The 26112-nt window shown below is 39.2% G+C and overlaps 2 protein-coding genes across 6 annotated transcripts in view; one reads left to right on the plus strand and one right to left on the minus strand.

Moving 5' to 3' along the window:
* The window catches only part of LOC105468099 (STE20 related adaptor beta), a 29498-nt gene extending 11048 nt beyond the window's left edge, over positions 1-18450 (plus strand). The window contains exons 4-12 of the mRNA XM_011718071.2: positions 7862-7961; positions 10836-10957; positions 12216-12324; positions 13203-13326; positions 15208-15379; positions 15676-15780; positions 15943-16187; positions 17083-17125; positions 17628-18450. Of these exons, the coding sequence (XP_011716373.1) occupies positions 7862-7961; positions 10836-10957; positions 12216-12324; positions 13203-13326; positions 15208-15379; positions 15676-15780; positions 15943-16187; positions 17083-17125; positions 17628-17771 (1164 nt within the window). The 3' untranslated portion in view covers positions 17772-18450. The remainder of the gene's footprint in view (positions 1-7861; positions 7962-10835; positions 10958-12215; positions 12325-13202; positions 13327-15207; positions 15380-15675; positions 15781-15942; positions 16188-17082; positions 17126-17627) is intronic.
* A 6050-nt stretch (positions 18451-24500) lies between these two features.
* The window catches only part of LOC105468098 (C2 calcium dependent domain containing 6), a 176309-nt gene continuing 174697 nt past the window's right edge, over positions 24501-26112 (minus strand). For all 5 annotated transcript variants that reach the window (XM_071073183.1, XM_071073184.1, XM_071073185.1 and 2 more), the window contains one exon: positions 24501-24800. In XM_071073183.1, the coding sequence (XP_070929284.1) occupies positions 24510-24800 (291 nt within the window). In that variant the 3' untranslated portion in view covers positions 24501-24509. The remainder of the gene's footprint in view (positions 24801-26112) is intronic.

Here is a 26112-nt window from a genome sequence, read left to right on the forward strand (position 1 = left end):
TTTGAAGGCAGGTAATGTGATTCCTCCAGTTTTTTTCTTTTTAAGCTTAGGATTATATAACGACCTTCCATGTCTCTTTTTATAAGTTTTGCCTTGAAATTTATTTTGCCTGATATACATGTATATCAACTCCTGTTCTTTTTCTGTTTCCATTTATATGGAATATTTTTCTTACCCTATTTATTTTCAGTCTATGAGTGTCTTTATAGGTGAAGTATGGTTCTTGTAGGCAACAGATAATTGAATCTTTTTAAAAAATTGATTCAGCTACTGTATGTCTATTCATTGGAGAGTTTAATCCATTGACATTCAGTGTTATTATTGATAAGGACTTAACTGCTGGCTTTTGTTATTTGTTGTGTATTCTCTTCCTTCCTTCCTGTCTTCTTCCTTTTTGTGAAGTTTATTTTCTCTGGTGGTATGTTTTAGTTTCTTGTTTTTCATTTTTGTTGTGTATATGTGTTGTAGATTTTATTATTTGATGTTACCATGAGGCTTGCAAATAACATAACATGTTATTTTAAACTGACAACTTGACACTGATTGCAGAAACAAACAGGCAAAGACAGAACTAATAAAAACTGTACACTTTAACTTCATTCCTCCTGTTTTTTAACTTTTTGTGGTTTCTATTTATATCTTCTTATGCTATTTTGAAAAGGTATTGTAGTTACTATTTGTTCATCTTTTAATCTTTCTACTCACGATATGAGTAGTTTACATACCACAATTACAATGTTATAATAGTCTGTTTTTATGTATGTATTTATTATTACCAGTGAGTTTTGTACCTTCAGATAATTTCTTACTGCTTGTTAACATTGTTTTCTTTTAGACTGAATAACCCCCTTTAGCATTTTTTGTAGGAGAGGTCTGGCATTGATGAAATCCCGCAGCTTTTGTTTTTCTGGGAAAGTCTTTATTTCTCCTTCCATGTTTGAAGGATATTTTCACTGGATAAACTGTGAAAGTTTTTCACTGGGTGCGGTGGCTCACACCTGTAATCCCAGCACTTTGGGAGGCCAGGGTGGGCGGATCACAAGGTCAGGAGATCAAGACCATCCTGGCTAACATGGTGAAACCCCATCTCTACTAAAAATACAAAAAATTAGCTGGGCGTGGTGGCACACGCCTGTAATCCCCCCTACTTGGGAGGCTGAGGCAGGAGAATCGTTTGAACTCAGGAGGTGGAGGTTGCAGGGAGCCAAGATCGCACCATTGCTCTCCAGCCTGGGTGACAGAGTGAGACTCCGTCTCAAAAAAAAAAAAAAAGGTTTTTCCTTCAGCACTTTAAATATGTTATGCTACTCTCTCCTGGCCTGTAAGGTTTCCACTGATAAGTCTGCTGCAAGATGTATCGGAGCCCCTTTATATGTTCTTTCTTTTTTCCTACTTCTTTTAGGATCCTTTCTTTATCCTTGACCTTTGGAAGTTTGATTGTTAAATGTCTTTTTTGGGTTAAATCTGCTGGGTGTTCCATAACCTTCTTGGATACTGGATATTGATAATCTTGGATACTTGGATAACTTCTTGGATACTTGAATATTGATATCTTTCTCTAGGTTTGGAAAGTTCTCTGTTATTATCCCTTTGAATAAGCTTTCTATTCTGATATCTTTCTCTACCTCCTCTTCAATGCCAATAACTTAGATATGCCCTTTTGAGGCTGTTTTCTAGATCTTATAGGTGTGCTTCATTCTTTCATATTCTTTTTTCTTTTGTCTTCTCTGTGTATTTTCAAATAACCTATCTTTGATTTCACTAATTCTTTCTTCTGCTTGATCAATTTTGCTATTGAGAGACTCTAATGCATTCTTCAGTATGTCAGTTGAATTAGAATTTGTTTGATTTTTAAAAAATTAGTTCCATCTCTTTGTTAAATTTATCCGATGGGATTCTGAATTCCTTCTCTGTGTTATCTTGAAATTTGTTGAACTTCCCCAAAACAGCTATTTCAAATTCTCTGTCTGGAAGGTCACGTATCTCTGTCACTCCGGGATTGGTCACTGGTACCTTACTTTGCTCATTTGGTGAAATCATGTTTTCCTAGATGTTCTTGATGCTTGTAGGTGTTCATTAATGTCTGCACATTGAAGCGTTACGTATTTATCATAGTCTTTGAAGGCTGAACTTAACTCGTACCCATTCTTCTTGGGAAGACTTTCCAAGTATTTATAGGGAATTGAGTATTGTGATCTAAGTCTTTGGTCACTGCAACTCTATCTGCATTAGGACCACTTTAAGCCCAGCAAAACTGTAACTCTTGCAGACTCACAGAGGTACCATCTTGGTGGTCTTGGGTAAGGTCTGAGAGAATTACCTGGATTACTAGGCAGGGAATCTCGTTTTCTTCCCTTACTTTCCCCCCAAACAGTTTCTTTTTCCATGCTGAGCTGCCTGGAGCAGGGTGAGGGGTGACACAAGCACTGCTGTTGCCACCACAACTAGGACTGCACTGGGTCAGACCTGAAGCTCAGCACAGTGCTGGGTCTTGCCCCAGGCCTGCAGCCACCACTGCCCAGCTGGATGTTCACTCAAGGACCAAGGGCTCTTCAGTCACCAGGTGTTGAATCCAGCTAGGCTGTGTCCTTCTCTTCAGGGCAGTGAGCTCCCCACCTGGCCCTGGGTGGGTCCAGAAATGCCTTCTGGGGGCAGGGCCATGGGTCAGGAACCTTAGGAATCTACTTTGTGCTCTATTCTACTGCAGCTGAGCTGGCACGCAAACCACAGGACAAAGTCCTTCCCATTCTTCCCTCTCCTTTCCTCAGGCACAAGGAGTCTCATGGCCACCATTGTCCCCGGCCCATAGCAGAGTCCTGCCTGGCTATTGCCAGTGTTTACTCAAGGCCCGAGGGCTCTTCTGTCAGCTTGTGGTGAATATTGCCAGGCCTGGGTTTCTCCCTTCAGGGCCAGTGGGCTACCGTTTAGCCCAGGGCCAGTCCAGAAGTGCTATCCAGGAGCCAAGGCCTGGAATCAGGGACCCCAGGAGTCTGCTTAGTGCTCTAGCCTACTGTGGCTGAGCTGGTACCCAAGCTGCAAGACCAAGCCCCCTTTACTTTCCCCTCTATTTACTCAAGCAGAAGGAGCCTCTACCTGTGGCCACCACAGTTGAGAATGTGCTAGTTCACACCTGAAGCCAGCATGGCCCTGAGTTTCACCCAAGGCCCACAGCAAGTACTGCCTGGGTAGTGTTGATGGTTATTAAAGGCACAAGGTCCTAGTCAGCAGGTGATGGATCCTGCCAGAACTAGGTCAGTTTCCCTTCTGGCCCAGGGTGTGTCTAGAAATGTTGTACAGGAGCTAGGGCTTGGAATGGGGGCCTCAGGAATCTGGTGCCCTATTCTACTGTGGCTGAGCTGGAATCCAAGTTATAAGACAAAGTCCTTTTTATTCAAGACCAAGCCCCCTTTCCTCTCCCCTCCTCAAGGGAAAGGAAGGAATCTCCTGGAGCTACAAGCTGCACGGCCTGGGGTTAGAAGAGGAGTGACAGAAGCACTCCCTTGGCTGCCCTGGCTGGTGTCTCACTAGGTCATGGGCCCCCCAAGTCCACTGGCTCCAAGCCCAGCACAGCACCAGGAATTGCCCTGGAATTGCAGTCCTTGTGGCCTAGACTACCTTTCAGATTTGTTTAGGACCCCAGAGGCTTTCAGCCTGTGGTGGCAGACAAGGCTTGCTGGAATTCAGGTTCCAACTGCTGGGATGGGTGATTCCCCTCTGGCTAAGGCTGATCTAAATACTCCCTCCTTGGGCGGTGGCTGAATTCTTTACTGTGTTGCTTTCTGCTGTGACTGGCAACACTGAGTTCCAGTGCAAAGTCCCACAATCACTGCACTCTCCCTCCCCAGGGGATGAGGGAGGGGAGGCATCAGCTATTCAACACTGTCTTTCCTACCCTGTTCAGTGCCTCTTTCAGTGATAGGAAGTTAAAACCAGGTACTGTGATAGCTCACCTGATTTTTTATTCTTACGAAGGTGCCTTCTTGTTTGGATAGTTGTTCAATTTGGTGTTCCTGAAGGGTGGAGGAAGATTGCTAGAGGGTTCTATTCAGCCATCTTTCTCCACCTCCCTCACAGTCTGAGTTTTAATTCAAGTAAATCCCTTTGGGTGAGGCAGAAAGTAAAGTGATTCTTGTCTCCATACTGTTACCAAGAGAGGCCTAGAACTAAGCAAATGTTCACAGCTGCCACCTGAATCCTTTAAACCTCCAGGTTGGAGCCTTTCTATAATTTAAGGATTGAAATGTCACATCCCTCTCTGTTAGTAGAGTTAGACTAAAATCTTCAGTGAGAGAAGCAGAAGCATAATCTGAAGTCTCTCGTGGAAACATGAATTGGAAAAGTTGTATAATGTAAGTTGACACCAGCTGGAAACTGGTGCCTGATGACTAGAAAAACTTCCCTGTGCACTCTCTGAGTCATGCTGTAAAACACCATCTGTTGTCTTTTCTTTGGACAGCTTGTTCTCCATTGGCCTGGACTTTGTAGATAGGATTAAATTTTATGTTAAAATATCATGTTTGGGGGACAATCTGGTTTTCCAAGTGATTTGTGTCTCCTGTAACTTTGGAAACCCCTCTATCTGTAGGAAAATTCATTTCCTATAGTTAACCTTTGCAAATGAAAGGCTGTGGTGTTTGACCTGAGATGCTGCTTTTTAAAATAATGCAATTTTAGCATTACAGTGATTCATGAGAGGCCATCTAGTCTAATTTTCAACTTATGTAGGGAGTGTTCTCTACAATATCTCTGAGAGTTCATTGTAGAAATGTAAATAAAAAGAGCTCCATTGTAGAAAAATAGTCATCACAGAAAAATAGAAACATACAGAAAGGTATGTTTCACCACAAGTAAAAGTCTGGCAGGATCTCTCTGAAAACACTTCAGAGTGCTATTCATTGGCTTGATTATTTAACCATGATGTTCCTCAGCCTCTTGGATCAGAAACTGGATTTAGTCAGCAAACCTAGAGTGGATCCATATTTCAGTATCAGATCCACATTAATCAAGCTCATTATAAACCCAGTCTCCCAGTGCCAGAGGAAATGGTGCCCTTACATTGTATCATCAATCCACTCTTATAGAAAAGTTACATGGGAAACCAAATCATTAGAGGCAGTTTAATGTATAATGGAGAACTAATGACAGCTGTCAAAGTACTTGAAATTCATATCACAGTACTTCCTTTCACTGCAAGCAGACATTTGTGGGCATCAAAACTTTTCTTTTTCTAGCCTTCCAATTGCTGACCATTCCCTCTTCACTTCCAGTTCTTGTACCTCCGTGTAGCTCAACTACTGTCAATGGTGGTCGTCCAACCTCCAAATATATCAATGGAGAGAGGATAATGGAAAGAGGCAGCTTGATGCCTGAACTACACTTGGATGGCACCGGTTACTCCACGTTTCTTATGCGGAACTGAAATCTACTTCCTGGAGCTTCTATCTGTTGATCTCAGCTCTTCTCGCTGAGCAATTGTTTACCCTTCTATATTAGTCTTTTGGTCACTTGCAAATGGCAACTATATATATTCTTAATATTTTCTTTTCCAGATTAAATATTTTCAACTCCTCCATTGTTGCTGGAACCTTCACCAACTTGGTTGGCCTTCTCCAGGCATCACCATTTTACAGTCACCACTTTATAATTCCCTCTTAAACTGTGGTGTCTCAATTATCCATAGTGCTCCAGATACTATCTAATCATTTCAGAACACAGTGAAACTCTTGTCTCTTCCAGTCTGCTCAATTTTGCTTCTGTAAATGTAGCTCCATATTATGCTTTTATTTAACCTTCTCTGTCATGCTATTGACTGAAACCTCCAAGTCATAAACCTGGTATCCTCAATTTTGTATTTAGGCTATTGTTTTTTGTTTGTTTGTTTTTTAACTTAAGTGCAAGGTTTTGCATTTATCCTTGTAAAATTTTATTGAACTGGGCCCATTCTTCTAGTTGCAGGATGATTGTGAGTCCTGCCTTTTTTTTTTTTTTTTTCGGTAATTAGCTATGCCCAGCAATGCATGATCCATACTTTTTCTTTTTTCAAGCCAGCCTGTTTCATTTTCAGGAAGTCGTTAAAAAGTTTAACAGAGCAAAGTCAAGGACTTTGCCATAATTTTTGCTTTCTATCATCTAACTGGTCATCAAGTGAAAAAGAGAAGTGGGGTTAGTTTGGGAAGATTTGCTCTTAGTAAATCCGAGTTGTCTTCTTGGGATTACCATGTGGCTTTTTAAAGTGCCCATAGTTCACCTATCGAATAATTTGATCTCTGACTTTACTGGGCAGCAGCATCAAGCTTGCCCCTTTGTAGTTTTCTCCCTTTTTGAAACTTGGGTCATTGTTTGCTACTTCTATTCTGGTTTTTCATCTGAGTTCTACCATAGTTGCAAACTTCATATCCTAAGTGTAATTGCCCTGGGCCTGGAGGTTTGAACCTATTTAAAACAACCTTTTTAGAGCTTTGAATACTTACTTACAAGTTTATTTACAAGTGTTATTTACAAGTGTCCCTTCTAGTTTAAATAAGACTAATTCCCTAATGGAATAGATGGAAGCAAAATAGACGCTGATTAGTTCTGATTTTAGTCCATCACCCCATAACATTATGCTGTTTTTTCCAAGCCTATGAACTATGAGCCTTAGTTCATTATGTCTTTAGCCTTCCTGACAGGCTTACAGGTTGATATCACTTAAAAAATTTTAAAACTGTTATATTTTCTTTCTGTCTCTTTTATGTGGTCTTTAAATCTGAGTTTATCTGGAGACTACCTGTTTTAAAGAAACTGAATTGCTTCCATCAGATTGTAAAGAGGCAGAAAAAAAGAGAAACTAAATTGCTTTATTTTGATTTGTTTTCTCATCAGGATTTTTCCAATCGTATAGTAGAATTTCTTTTTACATTCTTTCATTCCTCTTGAACAATAGTCACCCTTATTCATCTTTAGCCATGGGTTTGTAATTCCTTTTTTCCTGCTCTCTTAAAGTTTAGGGAACATTTAATCCTGTGACTGTTTCAAACTCCATGTCTGTCTCTTGATTAAAAAGAGCTAACTAAGAATGTGAAAAGGAGTTAACACAATTCCTAGCACATAGTAATGTTATTTTTCCCCTTTTTTCCTTCCCCTGCCACCTGTCTGTAGAGGCTCCTAAGTTGGAGTACTTACGTCCATTGGGAGACCCTCATGGCTATCATATGAAGCCAGTAGTTTAGGTGTCTTCTTTTTCATACCTTCATGTTATTTCACTGTCACTGTATTCAGGTGCAAACCTGACTCTCACTCCAAAGCACACCATGAGACCTCCTATCAGTACTTGGTCATACACTTAGGAGGTCTATCTCCTTTGATTTTTCTTTCTGACCTCCCGTCTGATTCATCTTGCTAAAAACTTCATCAGCAATTTTAATAGGCTGCAGTCTGGAAACTCTTCCTTGACTGTTAACATCTTCACTAGCAGAGCATGTACCTTGTGCAAAATATGGCTCTAGCTTGAAGCAAGAGCACAAGCATAGAATATCCCTCACAGGTCTCTGCAGCTCTTCGCTTGGTACATTTGTCAGCTATCCTGAAGAATTAACATTCTTCGCAACTCCTAAACATTTTACTGGAAATTACACTGGAAAGTATTCCTTGCTATCTGTAAATCTCCTTTTCCTGCCCTCTCCATAGGCTAATGGCTTTCTAACTAACATCAATGAGCAACTGGTAAATTCCTTTTAGATCTTAAAACAGTCTCTTAAGCCACCTTGCAGTACCTTCCTAATGAGCACCTCTGTGTTTGAAAATATAACACCAGTGTTTTATATTGGGGCAGGGGGACCAAGAATTTCATCTATTTTGTTTTTATCTTTAAAAACAAATGCAGGTTGATGAGCCAACCCTTTCCTGGTCACCTCCATCCACTAGAGCAAGCGAAGTAGTATGTTCCACCAACGTTTCTCACTACGAGCTCCAAGTAGAAATAGGTAATAATTCTGAATTTCTAATTGACCCTTCAGTGTTAGAAATTAAATTGATGACAAAAATATTATTTTGTAGACAAGTTTTTTCTGTTGTTACCTCCAGCATAAAACTAGATGCTAATTGTGTCAGTCAAGTGGATTCAATTAATTTATGTCTATCTTAAAATAATGACTCAGATTTTTTCAGGATTACTGTCTAGAACGTTTACTTTTCCATTGAAGTACATTTACATGAGGATGACACTAAATACTTATTATTTGTGTGTTTATTGGGGGAAGCATCTATTTTATGGGTATAATTTTTACTGGGTATGAAGTAAAATCAAGTCAGATAAATCTTTTCAGTCACAGTCCGTTAACTAAATTGCTTCTTAGTTTAAAAATTTATCTAAAATCCCATTTGTAATAGAAAGCTTTTTCAGTTAAGTGTGGAATAGGATGGGTTATTGTTTATAGCTTTACATATGTGAAACATTTGCTCTGAATATTCAGAAACATCTGTTAAACAAATAGGGGAACAAAGCATAGGAGAACACTTGGAATTGACATCATCTCTAGGAAGATGAAGACACAATATAGTACTTTAGTAGAGGTATGTTCTAAGTGTTATGGGAACGGAGAAGATGGAGCATACAACGAACCACCTCTGGGAGTTAAGAGAAATGGCAAAAAGGGGCTGGATCTTGAATGAGGAAGAGTTTGCTAGATATTCTAGTCATAGGTTTTGTTATAGACAACATAAACAATCCTGGCTAACTTAAGTGAAAAAGGAATATTTGAACAGTGCTGCTAACTCACAGAATTATTGGCTAGAGAAATAGGTTTGGAAGAAGCCAAGAGAAGCTGCATGACAAGAACCAGGACTGTGGAATAGGAGCAGCCTTGTGAATGTACTGCCTGCCACCAGACGCTGGCCCACTGCAGGAAGCTCTGACGACTGCTGCTGCTTTGTCCTTCACTCCATGCTCCAGTTGGCCAAGCATAGGTCACATACCAAGGTCAAGGAGACTAAGGGAGAGTAAGGATCTAACCTTTTTGAAATAACACATAGTGGCAAATGCCCCAAAATTAGAAAGGAGTTTCAGATGGTGCCAATTCTAAAAAGATGAAAACATGTTTACCTCAGTAAATGACTGAGGAAGGATGGTTAGGGGAGAATACCATATAGTTCCTCTGTGACTACAAGTGGGGACAAGGGGAGAGTAGGCAGTGGTAGGAGATGAATCTGGAAAGGCAGGTTTGGAACGCGTTGTGAAGGACTTCATGTGGTTGGATTTAGAATGGCGTCCACAACCTACCCTCCTTATTACTCAGATGATTTAAGGTGGAGATTTGGAATTTACTGTCCTTCTGCTAGAGAGACATTGTGGAATCGTGATGACAGTAATACCATCTAACAGGCATGATGCTGAACATTTAGTATGTATTTTTTTCCTTTAACCCTTTGCCACTCCCATTTCGCAGATGAGGACACTGAGGCCCTGAGATAGTCATACAGTTAGTGATTTGAAACCAGATCTTTCTGACTGTAGGATCTAAGCTCTCAGCTGCTGCAGGACCTGCCATTGATAAAATGCCAAATTTAAAACAGCTCAGGCAACAGTCAGGAAGATGTAGTAGATCAGCAGTGCACAACCAGAAGTGTCATCTTCATTACCTGTGTCTTTTTAAAAATTACAACACCTATATTCCATCATAGAGCTACTGGACCAAGGTTTCTGGGGTGTGGGGTCAAGGCGGAGGCATTTTACAGTAGTTCCCTCAGTAATTCTGGTGTGTGCCCTGGCTGAGAATGTAGGGCATATGAGGGAGTCACTGCATACATCCAGGGCGACAGGATGGGGCTCAGACTAAGTCAGTGACGCTGACACTGAGGAGAGGAGATGAATTTGAGATTAACTTCATTTCAAAAATAAAACTGACAAAATTTGGTGACCATGGAGAGAGGGAGTTAACTAACGTTTATTAGGTGGCTGCTAGCAAGTGCCACTCTAGGTGTTTTACATTTAAAAAGCTGACGATACCAAATGCTGGTGAGTATGTCAGGCAGTGACAGTTCTTATACATTGTTTGTGGGAATGTGAAATGATTCAGCCACTTTTGAAAACAGTTTGGCAACTTCTTATAATGTTAAGCATACATTTACCACATGACCCAGCAATCTCACTCGTAGATATTTGCCAAAGATAAATGAAAACATATGTCTACCTATACATTATAGGTATAGGAATGTTTTTGGCAGCTTTATAGTCACCGAAAACTGAAAACAACCTAAATAACCATCAGTATTATAAATGGATAAATAAATTGTGGTATAGCCATACAATTGTTTATTGCTCAGCAATAGAAATTAATTGCTGATACATACAACAACGTGGATGAGTCTCAGAAGCATATGCCAAGCGAAAGAAGCTAAACACAAAAGAAGCTGACTACTGTGTTCTTTTTGACGCCATTTATGTGACAAAAATCAGATTGGTGGTTGCCAGGGACTAGGAGTGGGGACAGGGGATTGCTGAGTAGCAGTCCATTGTGTGAGTATATCGTAATTGGTTTATCAAGTCACAATTTTAGTCATTATAATAGATATGTAATGGTGTGTCACTGTTTTAATTTGCATTTCTCTATCTTGAGCATCTTTTCATATGCTTACTGGCTGTTCTTATATCTTATTTTGTGGATTGCCTGTTTAATCCTCTGCCTGTTTTTTAATTGGATTGCTTGATAAGTATTATTAATACTTTGAATGAGTAGTGTGCCTTTTCATTTTCTTAACAGTACTTTTTGAAGAGCAAGACTTTTCAATTTTGATGAAGTCTAAATTGTCAATTTTTTTTCTTCTTTGGTTGCTAACATGACTTTTATGCCTGATTATAGGAAGAGGATTTGACAACTTGACTTCTGTCCATCTTGCACGGCATACTCCCACGGGAACACTGGTAACTATAAAAATTACAAATCTGGAAAACTGCAATGAAGAACGCCTAAAAGCTTTACAGGTAACAATATGAAGAAAATGATACACAGTTGGCCCTCTGTATCCACTGGTTCCACATCTGCAGATTCAACCAATTGTGAATAGAAAACATATATTTTAAAATAAATAATACAATAAAAAATAGTACAAATAAAACACAGCATAACTATTTACATAGCATTTACATTGTATTAGACATTATAAGTAACCTAGAAATGATTTAAAGTATATAGGAGGATGTGCATAGCTTATATGTGAATATTATGCCATTTTATACAAGGGACTTGAGCATTCTTAGATTTTGGTACATTCATGGGGTGGTGTGTGGGAGGCGGTCAGGGGATGCAGTCCTGGAACCAATGCTCCATGGATATTAAGGGGTGATTGTATTTAATATAATGTTTATTTGAGGAGATTACATCTATAAGAATTTTCTCCCCCAAACTAATAATTCTTCTGTTAGGGAAATATAGATTTCTTCTAATTAACATGCAGTTACAGAATTGGAAAGAATATGTGGAAGCCAGATTCATTATATGAAAGAACACATGTATTCCAACTTTGGTAACTGCTGCTCCTTCAAATGAATATCATATTCAAAATGCAGGTCTGGAGTTTTACAATACCCCTAGTTAGTCCCATCCTAAATAGTCACATAGGGCAATGGAAGAAATAAAAAACAATTTCCTTTTCATCCAGATAAGCAAAATTAATTTCCAAACGACAAATTTTGACAGAATTGCATTTCAGGTATCTTATAATACCATTTTTATTGTCACTAATCATTTTTGATATAAAGGGGGAAAGGATTTTATTTGGATATTGTTCCAATTCTTAAAATATTTATATGTGCACATGTATATTACACAAACAAAAAAAGAGTAGGAGAAACCGTATGAAATGTTAACAGTGGATCTCTGTGAGGTGGCGATAGAGGGATTTTTAGGTATTTTAAAATGTTTTTATAATAAGAACATAGTACAGTTAAGAGTATGACCCTAGAGGGAAACTAAGTTCACATTCTACTTCCACTTCTTTTTATTAATTGCATGCTTTTGGACAGGTTTTCTAACTTATTTTTAAGTGCTGTCTTTTGAAAAATGGGAATCATAATATCACATACTTCGTGGAGTGGTTGTGAGATTTAAATAGATAAAAGCACTAAGAACAGTGCTTTCACTAATGAGCGCCCTTGAGTATTAGCTGCCACGACTGCCATTTTCATCATAAGGAAAAAAGGGTTATTTTTAAATGTCTTGTCTCTTGTGTGTTTATCCTAGAAAGCCGTGATTCTCTCCCACTTTTTCCGGCATCCCAATATTACAACTTATTGGACAGTTTTCACTGTTGGCAGCTGGCTTTGGGTTATTTCTCCATTTATGGCCTATGGTAAGAATGCTGGTTTTAAATAATTTAGCCTAGATGTTATAATTATATAGATGAGTTGGGATTTTAGATTTATGATTTGCCACATTTAATTTATAAGTCTAATGACTGATTTTAGATTTCATGGTATATTTCTATATCTGGTGCATGTTGAATTTTAGTTTGCAGAAAAAGGTAAGAATTGGTATGATGATCAGTGAACCACCACTGCTTTTCCAAGAATTCCAGGCCTTTGCACAGGCTGTCTCTTCCCTTCAGCTTCCTACCCCTCTTTTAATGGAGACCTACTGTTATTCTGCAGGAAGAAGTTGTTTTTCCACCTCTGCACCCCATCCCTGTCCCTGTTACACTGCATTGTAAACTATTTCACTGTATTAGAAACATCTTTGTGTGTGCCCATCTCCCTCACTGCTTCTTGAGGGCCAGGATCATTTATATATTTTTATTTGTGGTGTCCCCAGGTGCTCACATAGTACTTAGCACAAAGTTGTGTTCCATAATTGTGTTGAATAAATAGTGAATGGATTCTGGAACTTTGATTTTTAGCACAGTTTTTGTGAATTGCTTCTGGATTTAAGAATATATATATATATATATATATATATATATATATATATATACACACACACACACAGAATGTATTTTTATTCAATAATATTGACAAATCGTTAATTCTCTTTCCTAATCTCTAGAGTGTCATTAGAAAAAATTGTTTAAAGATTCTTGAAAGAAAATCATGTTTGTGTGGGAAAGTGTTGGTTGGGTTAGACTCCAAAAAGTAACAGATATGTTTGTGTTTATGGTTGAAGAGAACATTAAAACACAGCTGGAAGCAAAATCACTTTCAATGTTCATATAAGGATTTTAGGGGTTTCTTTCAGGTTCAGCAAGTCAACTCTTGAGGACCTATTTTCCTGAGGGAATGAGTGAAACTTTAATAAGAAACATTCTCTTTGGAGCAGTGAGAGGGTTGAACTATCTGCACCAAAATGGCTATATTCACAGGTATTTACTTATTTGTATTTTACTAAATGAAATAATTTTACTGGAAGAACTCTCTGAAGGAGGTTTTAGGAAGGAGCAGTTGAATGTTAGAAAAGAGGGATAGGAAACTTGTAAGTGAAAATTGAGGGAGGAAGGGACCATTAGGTGCAATGGATTGCTTACATTTTATGTCCCTTCACCAAACATGTTCAGACCACATCCTCTGTGCCAAGCAGTTCTTGGTGCTGGGCTGGAGTGCCTGCCCTCATGGAGCTCACAGTCTCAATCTAATGAGGATGTTTAGGAGATGAGCTGTAGGAAATGGGATCCTAGTTAGCTGGGTGTTTTTCATTCTGTTTTTGTTTAAGCAAATGAAGAGCTCCATTATCTGCTTTCCATCTTATACTATGCATAAATTGGAATTAAACTTTTCTTCGATTTCTTATTTTGCAGTACCTTGAGGTTATCATCCTAAATATCACTTCTCTTGTTACCAAAGTGTATATGCAAAAGTGATTGACTGAATGTTAAAAAGTGCTGTTCTAAGATATACTGCAACTTTATCTTACTTTTTAATTAAGTTACCTTTAAATAAGCTTGCTTTCCTATTGTTTCAATCTCCTTAAAGCTTTTAGTCTTACTATTGTTTTTTCAGCAAAATTCTAGTTAACCAAGGATTTCCAACACACTATATTCTGGTTAACTGGGGTTTCATTATATGTCACCAGATGATTGGCCATCCTCCTCTGTTAAGTTTCCAAATTCAGTGTTTGGGATCGAAAAACAAGGCTCTTATAATTTATCTGACAATTAAAGGAAATGTATAATATATCTTTTTATAAATGATGTATGAGAGAGACTTTTACTGGATAGTATTACATTTAGCTTTAAAACCTTATATTTCAAATATTGTTTGATTTTTTTTTTTTAGGTAACACTTCTTAGGTGTTTTGCAACAGCATTCAAAAATAGTGAAATTGGCCAGGCATGGTGGCTTATGCCTGTAATCCCAGGACTTTGGGAGGCCGAGGCGGGCAGATCACTTGAGGTCAGGAGTTTGAGACTAGCCTGGCCAAGATGGTGAAACCTTGTCTCTACTCAAAATACAAAAAAAAAAAAAAAAAAAAAAGTAGCCAGGTGTAGTGGCACACACCTGCAGTCCCAGCTATTCAGGAGGCTGAGGCAGGAGAATCACTTGAACCCAGGAGGTGAAGGTTGCAGTGAGCTGAGGTCATGCCACTGCACTCCAGCCTGGGCCACAGAGTGAGACTCTGTCTCAAAAAAAAAAAAAAGTGAAATTAATTATTTGATTCCATTCCTTGTTTGAAAAAATATTATCAGTTCTTTTTTTTTTTTTTGAGATGGACAGGGTCTCGCTCTGTCCCCCAGGCTGGAGTGCAGTGGCGCAATCTTGGCTCATTGCAAGCTCTACCTCCTGGGTTCACGCCATTCTCCTGCCTCAGCCTCCCAAGTAGCTGGGACTACAGGCGCCCGCCACCATGCCCGGCTAATTTTTTGTATTTTTATTAGAAATGGGGTTTCACCATGTTATCCAGGATGGCCTCGATCTCCTGACCTCATGATCTGCCTGCCTCAGCCTTCCAAAGTGTTGGGATTAGAGGTGTGAGCCACCGCGCCCGGCCATCAGTTCTTAACATGTGGCTTTCAATTATATATCTTTACTTGTGTTGGTGCTGTAGTAAGTAGTTGAGAAAGAATTCTTATTCCCTGAATATTTCCTGTGTAAACAGCAGTTTTGCAGTACTGTTTTGCAGTTTATACTGCTGTTTTATAAAGGGTATTTAATTTCCAAGAGAATATATGGATTTGTTCCTACCAGATTTTTATTCTTTCTTCATTGGCCAGTTTCCTATTACTTAGGATTGTTTCTCTTTGTTCTAGGAGTATTAAAGCCAGCCATATCCTCATTTCTGGTGATGGCCTAGTGACCCTCTCTGGCCTGTCCCATCTGCATAGTTTGGTTAAGCATGGACAGAGGCATACGGCTGTGTATGATTTCCCACAGTTCAGCACATCAGTGCAGCCGTGGCTGAGTCCAGAACTACTGAGACAGGTCAGGTGTGGCCGTTGCATTGGGTTTTCTGTGTCTCAAGTGTCTTCTGAGTTTGACTGAAGTACAGTTGTGACTTTATATGTGGATTGGTGAATGGCCTTCTGCAAGACTTTATTTCTCTTTCTTGTCAAAATTATGTTAGGAAATTAAATACCATATATTAAGTGTGTCTTGATTTGTCACTTACGGGTTTCTTTTCCATTATTGTTCACCATTCTTTATCAAAAAAGCACACATGTATAACTTTTGGTTAACTTATTTGCACTAAAAGACTTCAAATTAATTGTGTCCTACAGGATTTACATGGGTATAATGTGAAGTCAGATATTTACAGTGTTGGGATTACAGCATGTGAATTAGCCAGTGGGCAGGTGCCTTTCCAGGACATGCATAGAACTCAGGTAAGTGCTGCTAAAATCCCTGAACTACTTTCCTTTCATAAGATTGCTTACATTCTAGATAATTTCTGTTAAATACATTTGCTATAGACTCTTAGGAGCTTTATTGTTACTGTTTTAATATTTTGCCTGGAAAGTGTTGAAGGAAAGTTCTGTTTCTTTTAGATGCTGTTACAGAAACTGAAAGGTCCTCCTTACAGCCCATTGGATATCAGTATTTTCCCTCAATCAGAATCCAGAATGAAAAACTCCCGGTCAGGTGTAGACTCTGGGATTGGAGAAAGCGTGCTTGTCTCCAGTGGAACTCACACAGTAAATAGTGACCGATTACACACACCATCCTCAAAAACCTTCTCTCCTGCCTTCTTTAGCTTGGTACAGCTCTGTTTGCAACAAGATCCTGAGAAAAGGTAATATTGACCTCTTCTAAATACTGCAAAATGTACATGTTTTACATTTTATAGAAGCTTTGTAACATTGCCCTTCCAGGAGAATACAAATCTTTTATCAATGTTTTGATCAAAATATTGTCTAATCTAGAAAATGTCAGTGCTAAGAACAACTAGTAGGAACAAGGAAATGAGAATACTGGATTCAAAATCAGAAGAGGCTGGGTGCGGTGGCTCACGCCTATAATCCCAGCGCTTTGGGAGGCTGAGGCGGGTGGATCGCCTGAGGTCAGGAGTTCAAGACCAGTCTGGCCAACATGGTGAAACCCCGTCTCTACTAAAAATACAAAAATTAGCTGGGTGTGGTGGCATGCACCTGTAGTCCCAGCTACTCGGGAGGCTGAGGGAGGAGAATCGCTTGAACCCAGTAAGCAGAGGTTGCAGTGAGCCGAGATCATGCCACTGTACTGTAACCTAGGTGACAGAGTAAGACTCCATCTCAAAAGAAAAAAAAAAAATCAGAAGAGTTGGGCTCAGTCTCAGCTGTACCATTTTCTAACTGATTTTTACAAGAAAAATCAGAGTAAAAATCAGTTACTCTTTCTAGACATTAATTAGCACATTTATGTTGACTCTAAGCAGTATAAAAATGTAAATTGCTGCTACCCTACTAAGTTACTGTCAGTAAATACTGTGTCCAGTAGATGTTGAGTATAGATTAATTGAAGGATACCTCTACAATTATTCCCTTTAGTCAAGGTTGTAGCTAAGAATTGGGCTTCTGATATATATTCTTTTTAATTTTTTTCTTATTGGGTTTTATAGCTCTAAACCTAATTTCTAACATATTTATACACCTGAAATCTACATTCTAATATAAAGGTTTTTTTTTTTATAACTTTCTTAAAAATTTCAGGCCATCAGCAAGCAGTTTATTGTCCCATGTTTTCTTCAAACAGGTGAGCTGATCTATCATCCGTTGTCTCGATGTTTTTAATTACTATTAAAAAGTCACTTTATTTTGTTGGCTTGATGAGATACTTTGGTTACCAAGGTTCTTACTAATAACTCTGTTACAAAATAAAGTTAAAAACAAGAAAACTTTTGGTAGTTCAATTACAGACTTTCTAAAATACTTTCATTCTTCAAAACAAAATGAGTAAAAACAAAATGGACTATCATTACATGTTATTGATGCTTGGTGTATATTTTGATTAATTTAGAGACATTTTCTCTGTTGGCTAGAAATGATGAAAGGGCAAAGTAATTCTGATAAGAAGTCAGTTTATTTGGCTCTTCTTCCTGTTTTCAGATGACTAGAATCAAAGGCAGTTTTAGGGGGAATACCTGAAAACAATTTTAAACACATTTAACATAAATTCTTTAAAAGTTATTTATTGCTAACAAAACTGATGTATTGAAATGATATGTCAACAACCTTATTTTGAGTTTCTTTAACAGATGAAAGAAGAAAGCCATGATTCAATACTTTCACTGTTGCCTCCTGCTTATAACAAGCCATCAATATCATTGCCTCCAGTGTTACCTTGGACTGAGCCAGAATGTGATTTTCCTGATGAAAAAGACTCATACTGGGAATTCTAGGGCTGCCAAATCATTTTATGTCCTATATACTTGACACTTTCTCCTTGCTGCTTTTTCTTCTGTATTGCTAGGTACAAATACTAGAATTATACTTGAAAATACAGTTGGTGCACTGGAGAATCTATTATTTAAAACCACTCTGTTCAAAGGGGCATCCGTTTGTAGTCCCTCTGGTTCCCACAGAGTACTATGACAACTCCAAGGAAACATCAGAATTACTAATCTAGCGAGTGTCATTTATTCTGGAATTTTTTTCTAAGCTGTGACTAACTCTTTTCCTCTCTCAATATAATTTTTGAGCCAGTTAATTTTTTTCAGTATTTTGCTGTCCCTTGGGAATGGGCCCTCAGAGGACAGTGCTTCCAAGTACATCTTCTCCCAGATTCTCTGGCCTTTTTAATGAGCTATTGTTAAACCAACGGGCTGGTTTATCTTACATCAGACCCTTTTCTGGTAGAGGGAAAATGTTTGTGCTTTCCCTTTTTCTTCTGTTAATACTTATGGTAACATCTAACTGAACCTCACTGACATTAAATGATTCACTTGAAATATATACAGAAATTGTAATTTGCTTTTTTTTTTAAAAAAGGGGGCTAAAGTAACACTTTCCTACTTATGTAAATTATAGATCCTAAATTCATGCACCCCGTGGGAGCTCAATAAAGATTTACTGAATTGAGTTTATGCTTTTATTTATTTTCCTTGCGTGGTTTGACAGAGCTAAAATACAGATTCTTATTTGTTTTGCCAAGAAAAGCCCTTTCTCAAGCAAATTCATTTACATAATCTATAATCAACTGAGTATTCGATTAAATGGAGGCAGAAGGCATTCTGGCCTTTTGTATGGTTATTGCTCCTGTAGGAGGTACAACATGAGGACATATTGCTCCTGTAGGAGGTACAACATGAGGACATAGAGGTCTTAATTAATATTTCCTAATTTCCTAATTAGAAAAGAGACTCTGCCATGTCTCAAACTATGTATTCAAAAAGAATACATAGTTTGGAGGTGTGGTAAACTGGGACCTACTTCAGTTGATTTTCTTAATTTATACAATCTTATTTATATTACATTAAAAGTTATTTTAAAATGATTACTTCAGGACTAAAAAATTAAAAAGACAAATAATATACAAATCTATAGGCCATTTCAAGCACAATTTTCTTCATGTTTATTGACTGGACCCGCTCAAGAATGAAGGTTTGGGTTACTCCATCTGTTAAGCCACCAAGACCCACCAAAGTGAAAGAATTTAAAATGGACAGTGGAAAAGGGAGAAGATGAAGACCACTGAGGCCCTAAGAGCAACTCTAGTGGTAAGGGCTATAGTTCATCCTACTAACCTCCTCCTCCTAAATTTCCCTTCCGTAAGAGAGGCCCAGAGACCTTAGAGGTTCTTTCAGATCTGTGTGGAGGTTCTCCTAAATGTGTGTAGTTTAAAAATTGGACCATAAAGGGCATGAAATGGTGCTTCTCAGATCTCCTACTATGGGGTGTATTAGGGTACTCCAGAGAAGTAGCCAATAGAATGAATGTGCATATATATCTACATTTTATATATATACATATATAAATGGATTTATTATAAGGAATTGGTTCATGCGATTGTGGAGGCTGACAAGTCCAAAGCTCTGCCAGGTGAGTTAGCAAGCTGGACGTCCAGAAGAGCTGATGGTGTAGTTCTCATCCAAAGGCTGTCAGACTCAAGACCCAGGAAGAGTAAGTGTTTCAGTTTGAGTCCAAAGGCAGGAAAAAGCCAATGTCGCAGTTCAAATGCATTCAGGCAGGAGGAATTCTCTTTTACTTGGGGGAAGTTTAGCCTTTCTCTTCTATTCAGGTCTTCAATTGATTGGATGAGGTCCACTAATATTAGAGAATGCAATCTGCTTTACTTAGTCGACCAATTTAAATGTTAGTCTGATCCAGAAACACCCTGTGACGGTTAATATTAAGTGTCAACTTGATTGGATTGAAGGATGTCTAGATAGCTGATAACGCAGTGGTCCCAACTTTTTGGCACCAGTTTTGTGGTGTACAGTTTCTCCATGGGGTGGGGGATAGTTTCAGGATGAAACTGTTCCATCTCAGATCAGGCATTAGATTATCATAAGGAGCGGCACAACCTAGATTGCTCGTGTGTGCAGTTCACAATAGGGTTGGTGCTCCTATGAGAATTTAATGTGGCCGCTGATCTGGCAGGAGGCGGAGCTCAGGCGGTAATGCTCACCCACCCTGCTGCTCATCTGCTGTGACACTGGGTTCCTAACAGGCCACTGACTCGTATGGGTCCATAGAGGGGTTTGGGGACCCTTGTGGTAAAGTATTGTTTCTGGGTGTGTCTATGAGGGTTTTGCCAGAGGAGAGTGACATTTGAGTCAGTGGACTGGGAGAGAAAGACCCACCGTCAATGTGGGTGGGCAGCATGCAGTCAGCTGCTAAACAGCTAGAAGATGGCGGCCAGAAGAGGGATAACTTTGCTTGCTGAGCCTTGAGGATTTCATCTTTCTTCTGTGCTGGATACTTCCTTCCACTCCTCCTGCCCTTAGACATCAGACTCTAGGTTCTTTGGCCTTCGGACTCTGGGAGTTGCACACGGGCCTCCTGGGGACTTTTGGGCCTTCAGCCACAGACTGAGGGCTGCACTGTTGGCTTTGCTGCTTTTGAGGCTTTTGGACTTGGACGGAGCAACTGCTGGCTTCTTTCTTCCTCAGCTTGCAGATGGCCGACTGCAGGACTTCCCCTTGTGATAGTGTGAGCCAGTTCTCCCTAGTAAACTCCATTTCCTATATTCATTAGTTCTGCCCCTCTGGAGAACCCTAATACATATCCTCACAGAGACACTCAGAATTATGTTATTTTTTGTTTATTTTTTTGAGATGGAGTCTTGCTCTGTCGCCCAGGCTGGAGTGCAGTGGCATGATTTCAGCTCACTGTAACTTCCACCTCCCGGGTTCAAGTGAGTCTCCTGCATCAGCCTCCCAAGTAGCTGGGATTACAGGCTCCCGCCACCATGCCGAGCTCATTTTTGTATTTTTAGTAGAGATGGGGTTTCACCATGTTGGCCAGGCTGGTCTAGAACTCTTGACCTTGGACTCCCAAAGTGCTGGGACTACAGGCATTCAGAATAATGTTTGACCAAGTATCTGGGCACCTGTGCCCCAGTACAGTTGACACACAAAATCAACCATCACCATGGGTATCACCATGAGTGATGACTTCACCCTGTGAGTGCTTTCTTAAATTTTGTACCTTAGGCTCCTTGCTTGCTGTATTTCCAATGGCTGCTGTAACAAATTGCCACAAACTTAGTGGCTTAAGCAACACAACTATTATTTTGAAGTTCTGGTACAGAAGTTTGAAATCAGTCTTACTGAGCTCAAATCAAGGTTTGGCCGGGGGCCGTTCCTTCTGGAGGCTCCAGAGGGGAATCTGTTTCCTTGGCCTTTTCAGTTTTTAGAAACTATTCACATTCCTTGGCTCATGGCCCTGTTTGACCATCTTCAAAGTCAGCAATTTGGGGCCGAATCCTCATTCTGCCATTTCTCTGGTTCTCCCTTTGATTCCATCTTCTACTTTTTAAAGACCCCTGTGATTATACTGGGCATAGCAAGATAATCTGGGATAGCTTCCCTGTCTACAGTCAGCTGATAAGCAACCTTAATTCTGTCTGCAATCGTAGTTCCCTTTAGCCACATAACCTAACATATTAACAGGTTCTGGGCCTTAGGATGTAGGCATCTTTTGGGGAACATTATCCTACCCACCATACCTGCCTCATCCTATCCCTACCGCTGGCAGCAGGGATTGCAAGTCAAGCCCATTCCTGGGAGACAAAGGCCTTTTGTGATTAATGGCTTCGGCTGGAGCACTCCCCATCAGCCCGACTGAAACTTATTTAGAATGACACTGCAGTCTAAGCCATTTCCTATTCTGCCTTCTTATCTTCCTCCCTCTCTTCCACTTTGGTCAGACTTACATCATGGATAGCTCTCCCAGCCATCTTCTACTGCCTCCCTACTTTTCCCTCCCAGACTTTTCCCCTCAAAACATCTGTTGCAGGTGGTATTCATTTCCTATCACGGCTGTGACAAATTACCACAAACCCAGTGGCTTAAAATAATGCACATTTATTATCTGACAGTTCTGGAGGTCAGAAGTTTAAAATGGATTGGTAGCGCTACACTCCTTCCAGAGTCTCTAGGGGAGATTCTGTTGCCTTCCCAGATTCTAGAGGCTTCCTACTTCCTTCCCTCAGGGCACAGCACTGCTCCAACTTCTACTTCTGTGGTCCCATCTCCTTCTCTGCCTTTTGTGATTATATTGTGCCCACCCAGATAATTTGAGATAATTCCCCCCATCTCAACACCATTGGTTTAATCACAGTTGCAAAAATCTCTCCTCACATAAGGTAACATTCACAGGTTCCTGGGATTAGGACATGGACACATTGGTAGGGGCCATGACTACCACACGTCTAATTTCATCTTGGTGTCTGCTTTTCAAAGGACCCAAGCTAGCAGTCACTTTAGCTAAAATGCCCTCCTATGAGCTTCTATAGTACCTTCCCCAAAAAGCACTGACACAACTCTAATTACTTCTGTGTTTATGTTCCCAAAGGACTGTGGACTTCCTGAGAATATTGTCTTATTCACTGGTATATTGCTGTTTAGTAAAACTGTCTGGCGTATTGTAGATGTTTAATATTTATTGAATTCTTTCTTGAATTAAAGTATTTGAATAAAAAAAAAAGACTTTTGAAAATGTAAGAGATTTCCATGGTAAGAAGTTTTAAATTCTTTGCTTGTCACAATATTGCCATTAAAAATTTAATGTGGCAAAGAGATTTGAGATTTCTATCTAGTAAATATTTCGTCCTTTACTGCAAGCCAGATCAATGGTTTCCCTCATAAGTACTGTTGGCCAGTTGCCTATTAGCTCTCAAGTTCATTTCTCCACCCTTTCCCTGTTCTGCTTCACTAGGATCTACGTTTCCTATGTACCCGCAATCTCTGGTTTCCAGGGAGGCCATAGTAGAAGATCAGAGAGCAGGACGAGAGAGGAGAAACATAGTATATCTCACCCTTTGCCCCACTCCCCTTCTGCTTCGAGTGTCCCTGGCAGTGGCGGTATCGTCTTTGTCTCTAGCTTCAAGACTCTGGTAGCACCAGTGCCCCCTGCTGTCCTTTCCATCCAAGTGGTGGTAGCACTTCCCACTCTTGCTAATTCCTGGGTTGCTTCAACATCCCTTTCTGCTTCTTAGCCTTGATTCCATCACCCACAAAACCAACTCCCTGTATTCCTTCTACCTGAAAGATCTGGAGTTGTGTTTTCCCAGTTACAAGCTGACTGATACAAGTACTGACAACTTTGAGGATTATTGGAAATTCTTAGTCCCTATAAAAAATTACTATCCTGATTATAACACTGAATGATCAGGAATTATGTTTTCCATCAACCAATTCTATTTAAACCCCATAGTCATTATAACTTCTGGTAGAAAAATAGAAACAAAAATTCTGTAAATCGAGTTTTGCTTTTCAAGAGTGGATCAAAGTCCAACAAGATCCAAATACTGTACTTACAAAGAAACAGAACCAATTCTCAGAAGTCTGATTTAAATCCTATGTTGATTTAGCTAGATTATATCTTATTCAGTTTCTACAATTTTATGCAGTTTCCCAAGTATGATGTTACTAAGAGGCCCTTTCACAGTTGTATGAGTAACTTAGAAAGTCACTGCTGTGTAAGGGATGCTTCAGGAATTAACTATATTCTTATTTTTATTGTGTAAAAAAATGCAATATCAGATGATGTTAAAATGAATAAAAGTTCAGCTGGGTGTGGTGGCACACACCTATAAATCTCAGTTACTTGACAAGCTGAGGCAGGAGGATCATTTGAGCCCAGAGTTTGAGACCAACCTGGGCAACATAGCTAGAACTCTGTCCCAAAAAAGTTAATAAACAAGGATAAGGCCCAGAGAATTGCAAACTGTTGAATCTAGAAATATAACTAGAGCTGAAGAGTAAAAGTATATATTCTTTTTTTTTTTTTTCTTGCGAGGGGTGTCACTCTCACAACTCACTGCAGCCTTGGCCTCCCAGGCTCAGGTGGTTCTCCCACCTCAGCTTCCTCAGTAGCTGGGACCACAGGCGTGCTACCACGCCCAGCTGATTTTTTGTAGAGACAGGGTTTCGCCATGTTGCCCAGGCTGGTCGAGAACTCCTGGGCTCAAGCCATCCACTCGCCTTGGCCTCCCAAAGTGCTGGGATTACAGGCGTGAGCCATGGTGTCTGGCCTAGAAGTATATATTCAGAACAAAAGGCTGCACACATTGATAACCACAAATCACCTGAAAACTGGGTAGAAAGGGATAATTTACAGTGTAACAAAGGTTGGAGAAGTCAGAGAAAACCAAATTGGAGTGGTATTACATAGTGGAAAAAGTGAAAACTGAGAAATAAAACTTTGTTCATGAATATAAACTGAACACGTATTTCTGGGTCTGTTCTCTAAGCTTCATGAACGAAAACACATTTATATCAAATGTGTTTGTTTTTCATTTTAATCAAAACAAAATAGTTCTAACAAGATGAAATTTGTTGCTGACTTCTGTCACACAAAAGAAGAGATCTCCAAACCATTTTGTTAATGGAGAAATGATATTCTGACTGCTGGCCTCACATATCATTCTAAGTTAAACATGTTTTATAATAACACAAATGAACGAACATTTTTCAATATCCTCTTTTAATTTTTTTTGGCCGCATTTTTTGCATTTCATAATCTGATGTTTTATCATTTATATGAACTAAGCCTGATGAAACCATTCGACGACTTGTAAACTTTCCACTGTAGCTTTCTCGTTGCTTGTTAACCTCCGGAGCAGTATATGGTCTTGCAGAGTGTCTGGCATGATTATGGATATCATCTGAGCTTTTTCCTAAAAGCCTTGATCTTGATTTTACTTTTTTAAGGTGTGTAAATGAGGTCATGTCATGTAAATCCTCAAATTTATCTGAACAATCCTAAATAATAAAATAAAAGATCAGATTGGTAAATTAGGTTTCTTAAAAGTAGGTTTTAAATTTACAAGGACTTCCGACATGGATGGTCAAAAGAAAAAAGAAAAACATACAAGGACTAAAATTTATAATAGCAACAGTTAAAGACAAAGAATGAAAACATTGGATGTTTCTTAGGCAGTCTCTAAATTCAGACCCTACACCCATGCCTCCCGTTAGATACTGTGCTAGATACTATGCTAGAAACCATGTTTTAAAAAGATCTTACTGTTACAAAGGATCGTTATTTCAAAAGATAGTGAAGATAAGAAGCTAGAAACCTGAAAAACTTGAGAGCTGACCTCAGGGGACAGACTCCTAAGCAATGCTGCCCAGATTACTTTGTAATTTCTCTCCACCAAAATCTCTCTCCCCGACCCCAAATATAAATTACGAACTCTTATATTTTACTTTTTATGTCATCCAGAATTTGATCTTTCATCCTTTAATAACCATCTTTAATTTATATACATACAGAGAGAGGGAGAGTGTGTGTGCCACATCCAAGAATATGGTTGTAATGTTTACATTAAAAATAAAAAATTGCATGTGTACTCTGAGTAAACAAGTAAAACATTCAGTAAAATAACCGGAAGGATATATACCATAATAAATGATTCTTTTTCAAATTTTCTATTATATAGCTATATAAGGTATGAATCTAGTAGTTATCCTCAAATTAGGGTAAGCAATTTCCTCAGCAGTTTGAGCAGCTCATCTCATAATACTTAGCAAAGATAGCCACACCAAGGGAGTGGGCTGCTTGATTTGAACACAGGTGGGGATGGATTAATAGAACTGGGGGTCAGGGAACATTGGGCAGGACTAATAAGAATTAGGCAGTCAGAAAAAGATTTACAAAAAAGAATGTATAATGAGTCTAAAGATAAATTCTACCTATTTAACATTTTTGCCTGAGTTTGAAGAAGGCAAGAAAACATTCTTCCTCTTCCCTCTTATGTACACAAGACAATTAGGGAAGCCACACTGCGATGATTTATGCTATGTTAGTGAGTAACATAATTTTCCTTCACAGCTGATATAACGCATTACTGGAGTGGCAGTGGAAGGGCATGGAGACCCAGGCCACTGGTCACTTTTCTAGGTGCTCCTACGACTCAATTTCTCTCTCTTTTGTCTTGATTCCTTTGGGAGATTCCTGGATTTTAGAAAATCAGATGAGTAAGTTGTTTCTGATCATCTGAAAAATGCCCGCTTACTACTCAATTATCTATTAGAGGAAAGTTTAGGAACAGTTGGTTTAACCAAGAGAAAT

The sequence above is a fragment of the Macaca nemestrina genome, chromosome 11 (assembly GCF_043159975.1).
Source record: "Macaca nemestrina isolate mMacNem1 chromosome 11, mMacNem.hap1, whole genome shotgun sequence".
NCBI lineage: Eukaryota > Metazoa > Chordata > Mammalia > Primates > Cercopithecidae > Macaca > Macaca nemestrina.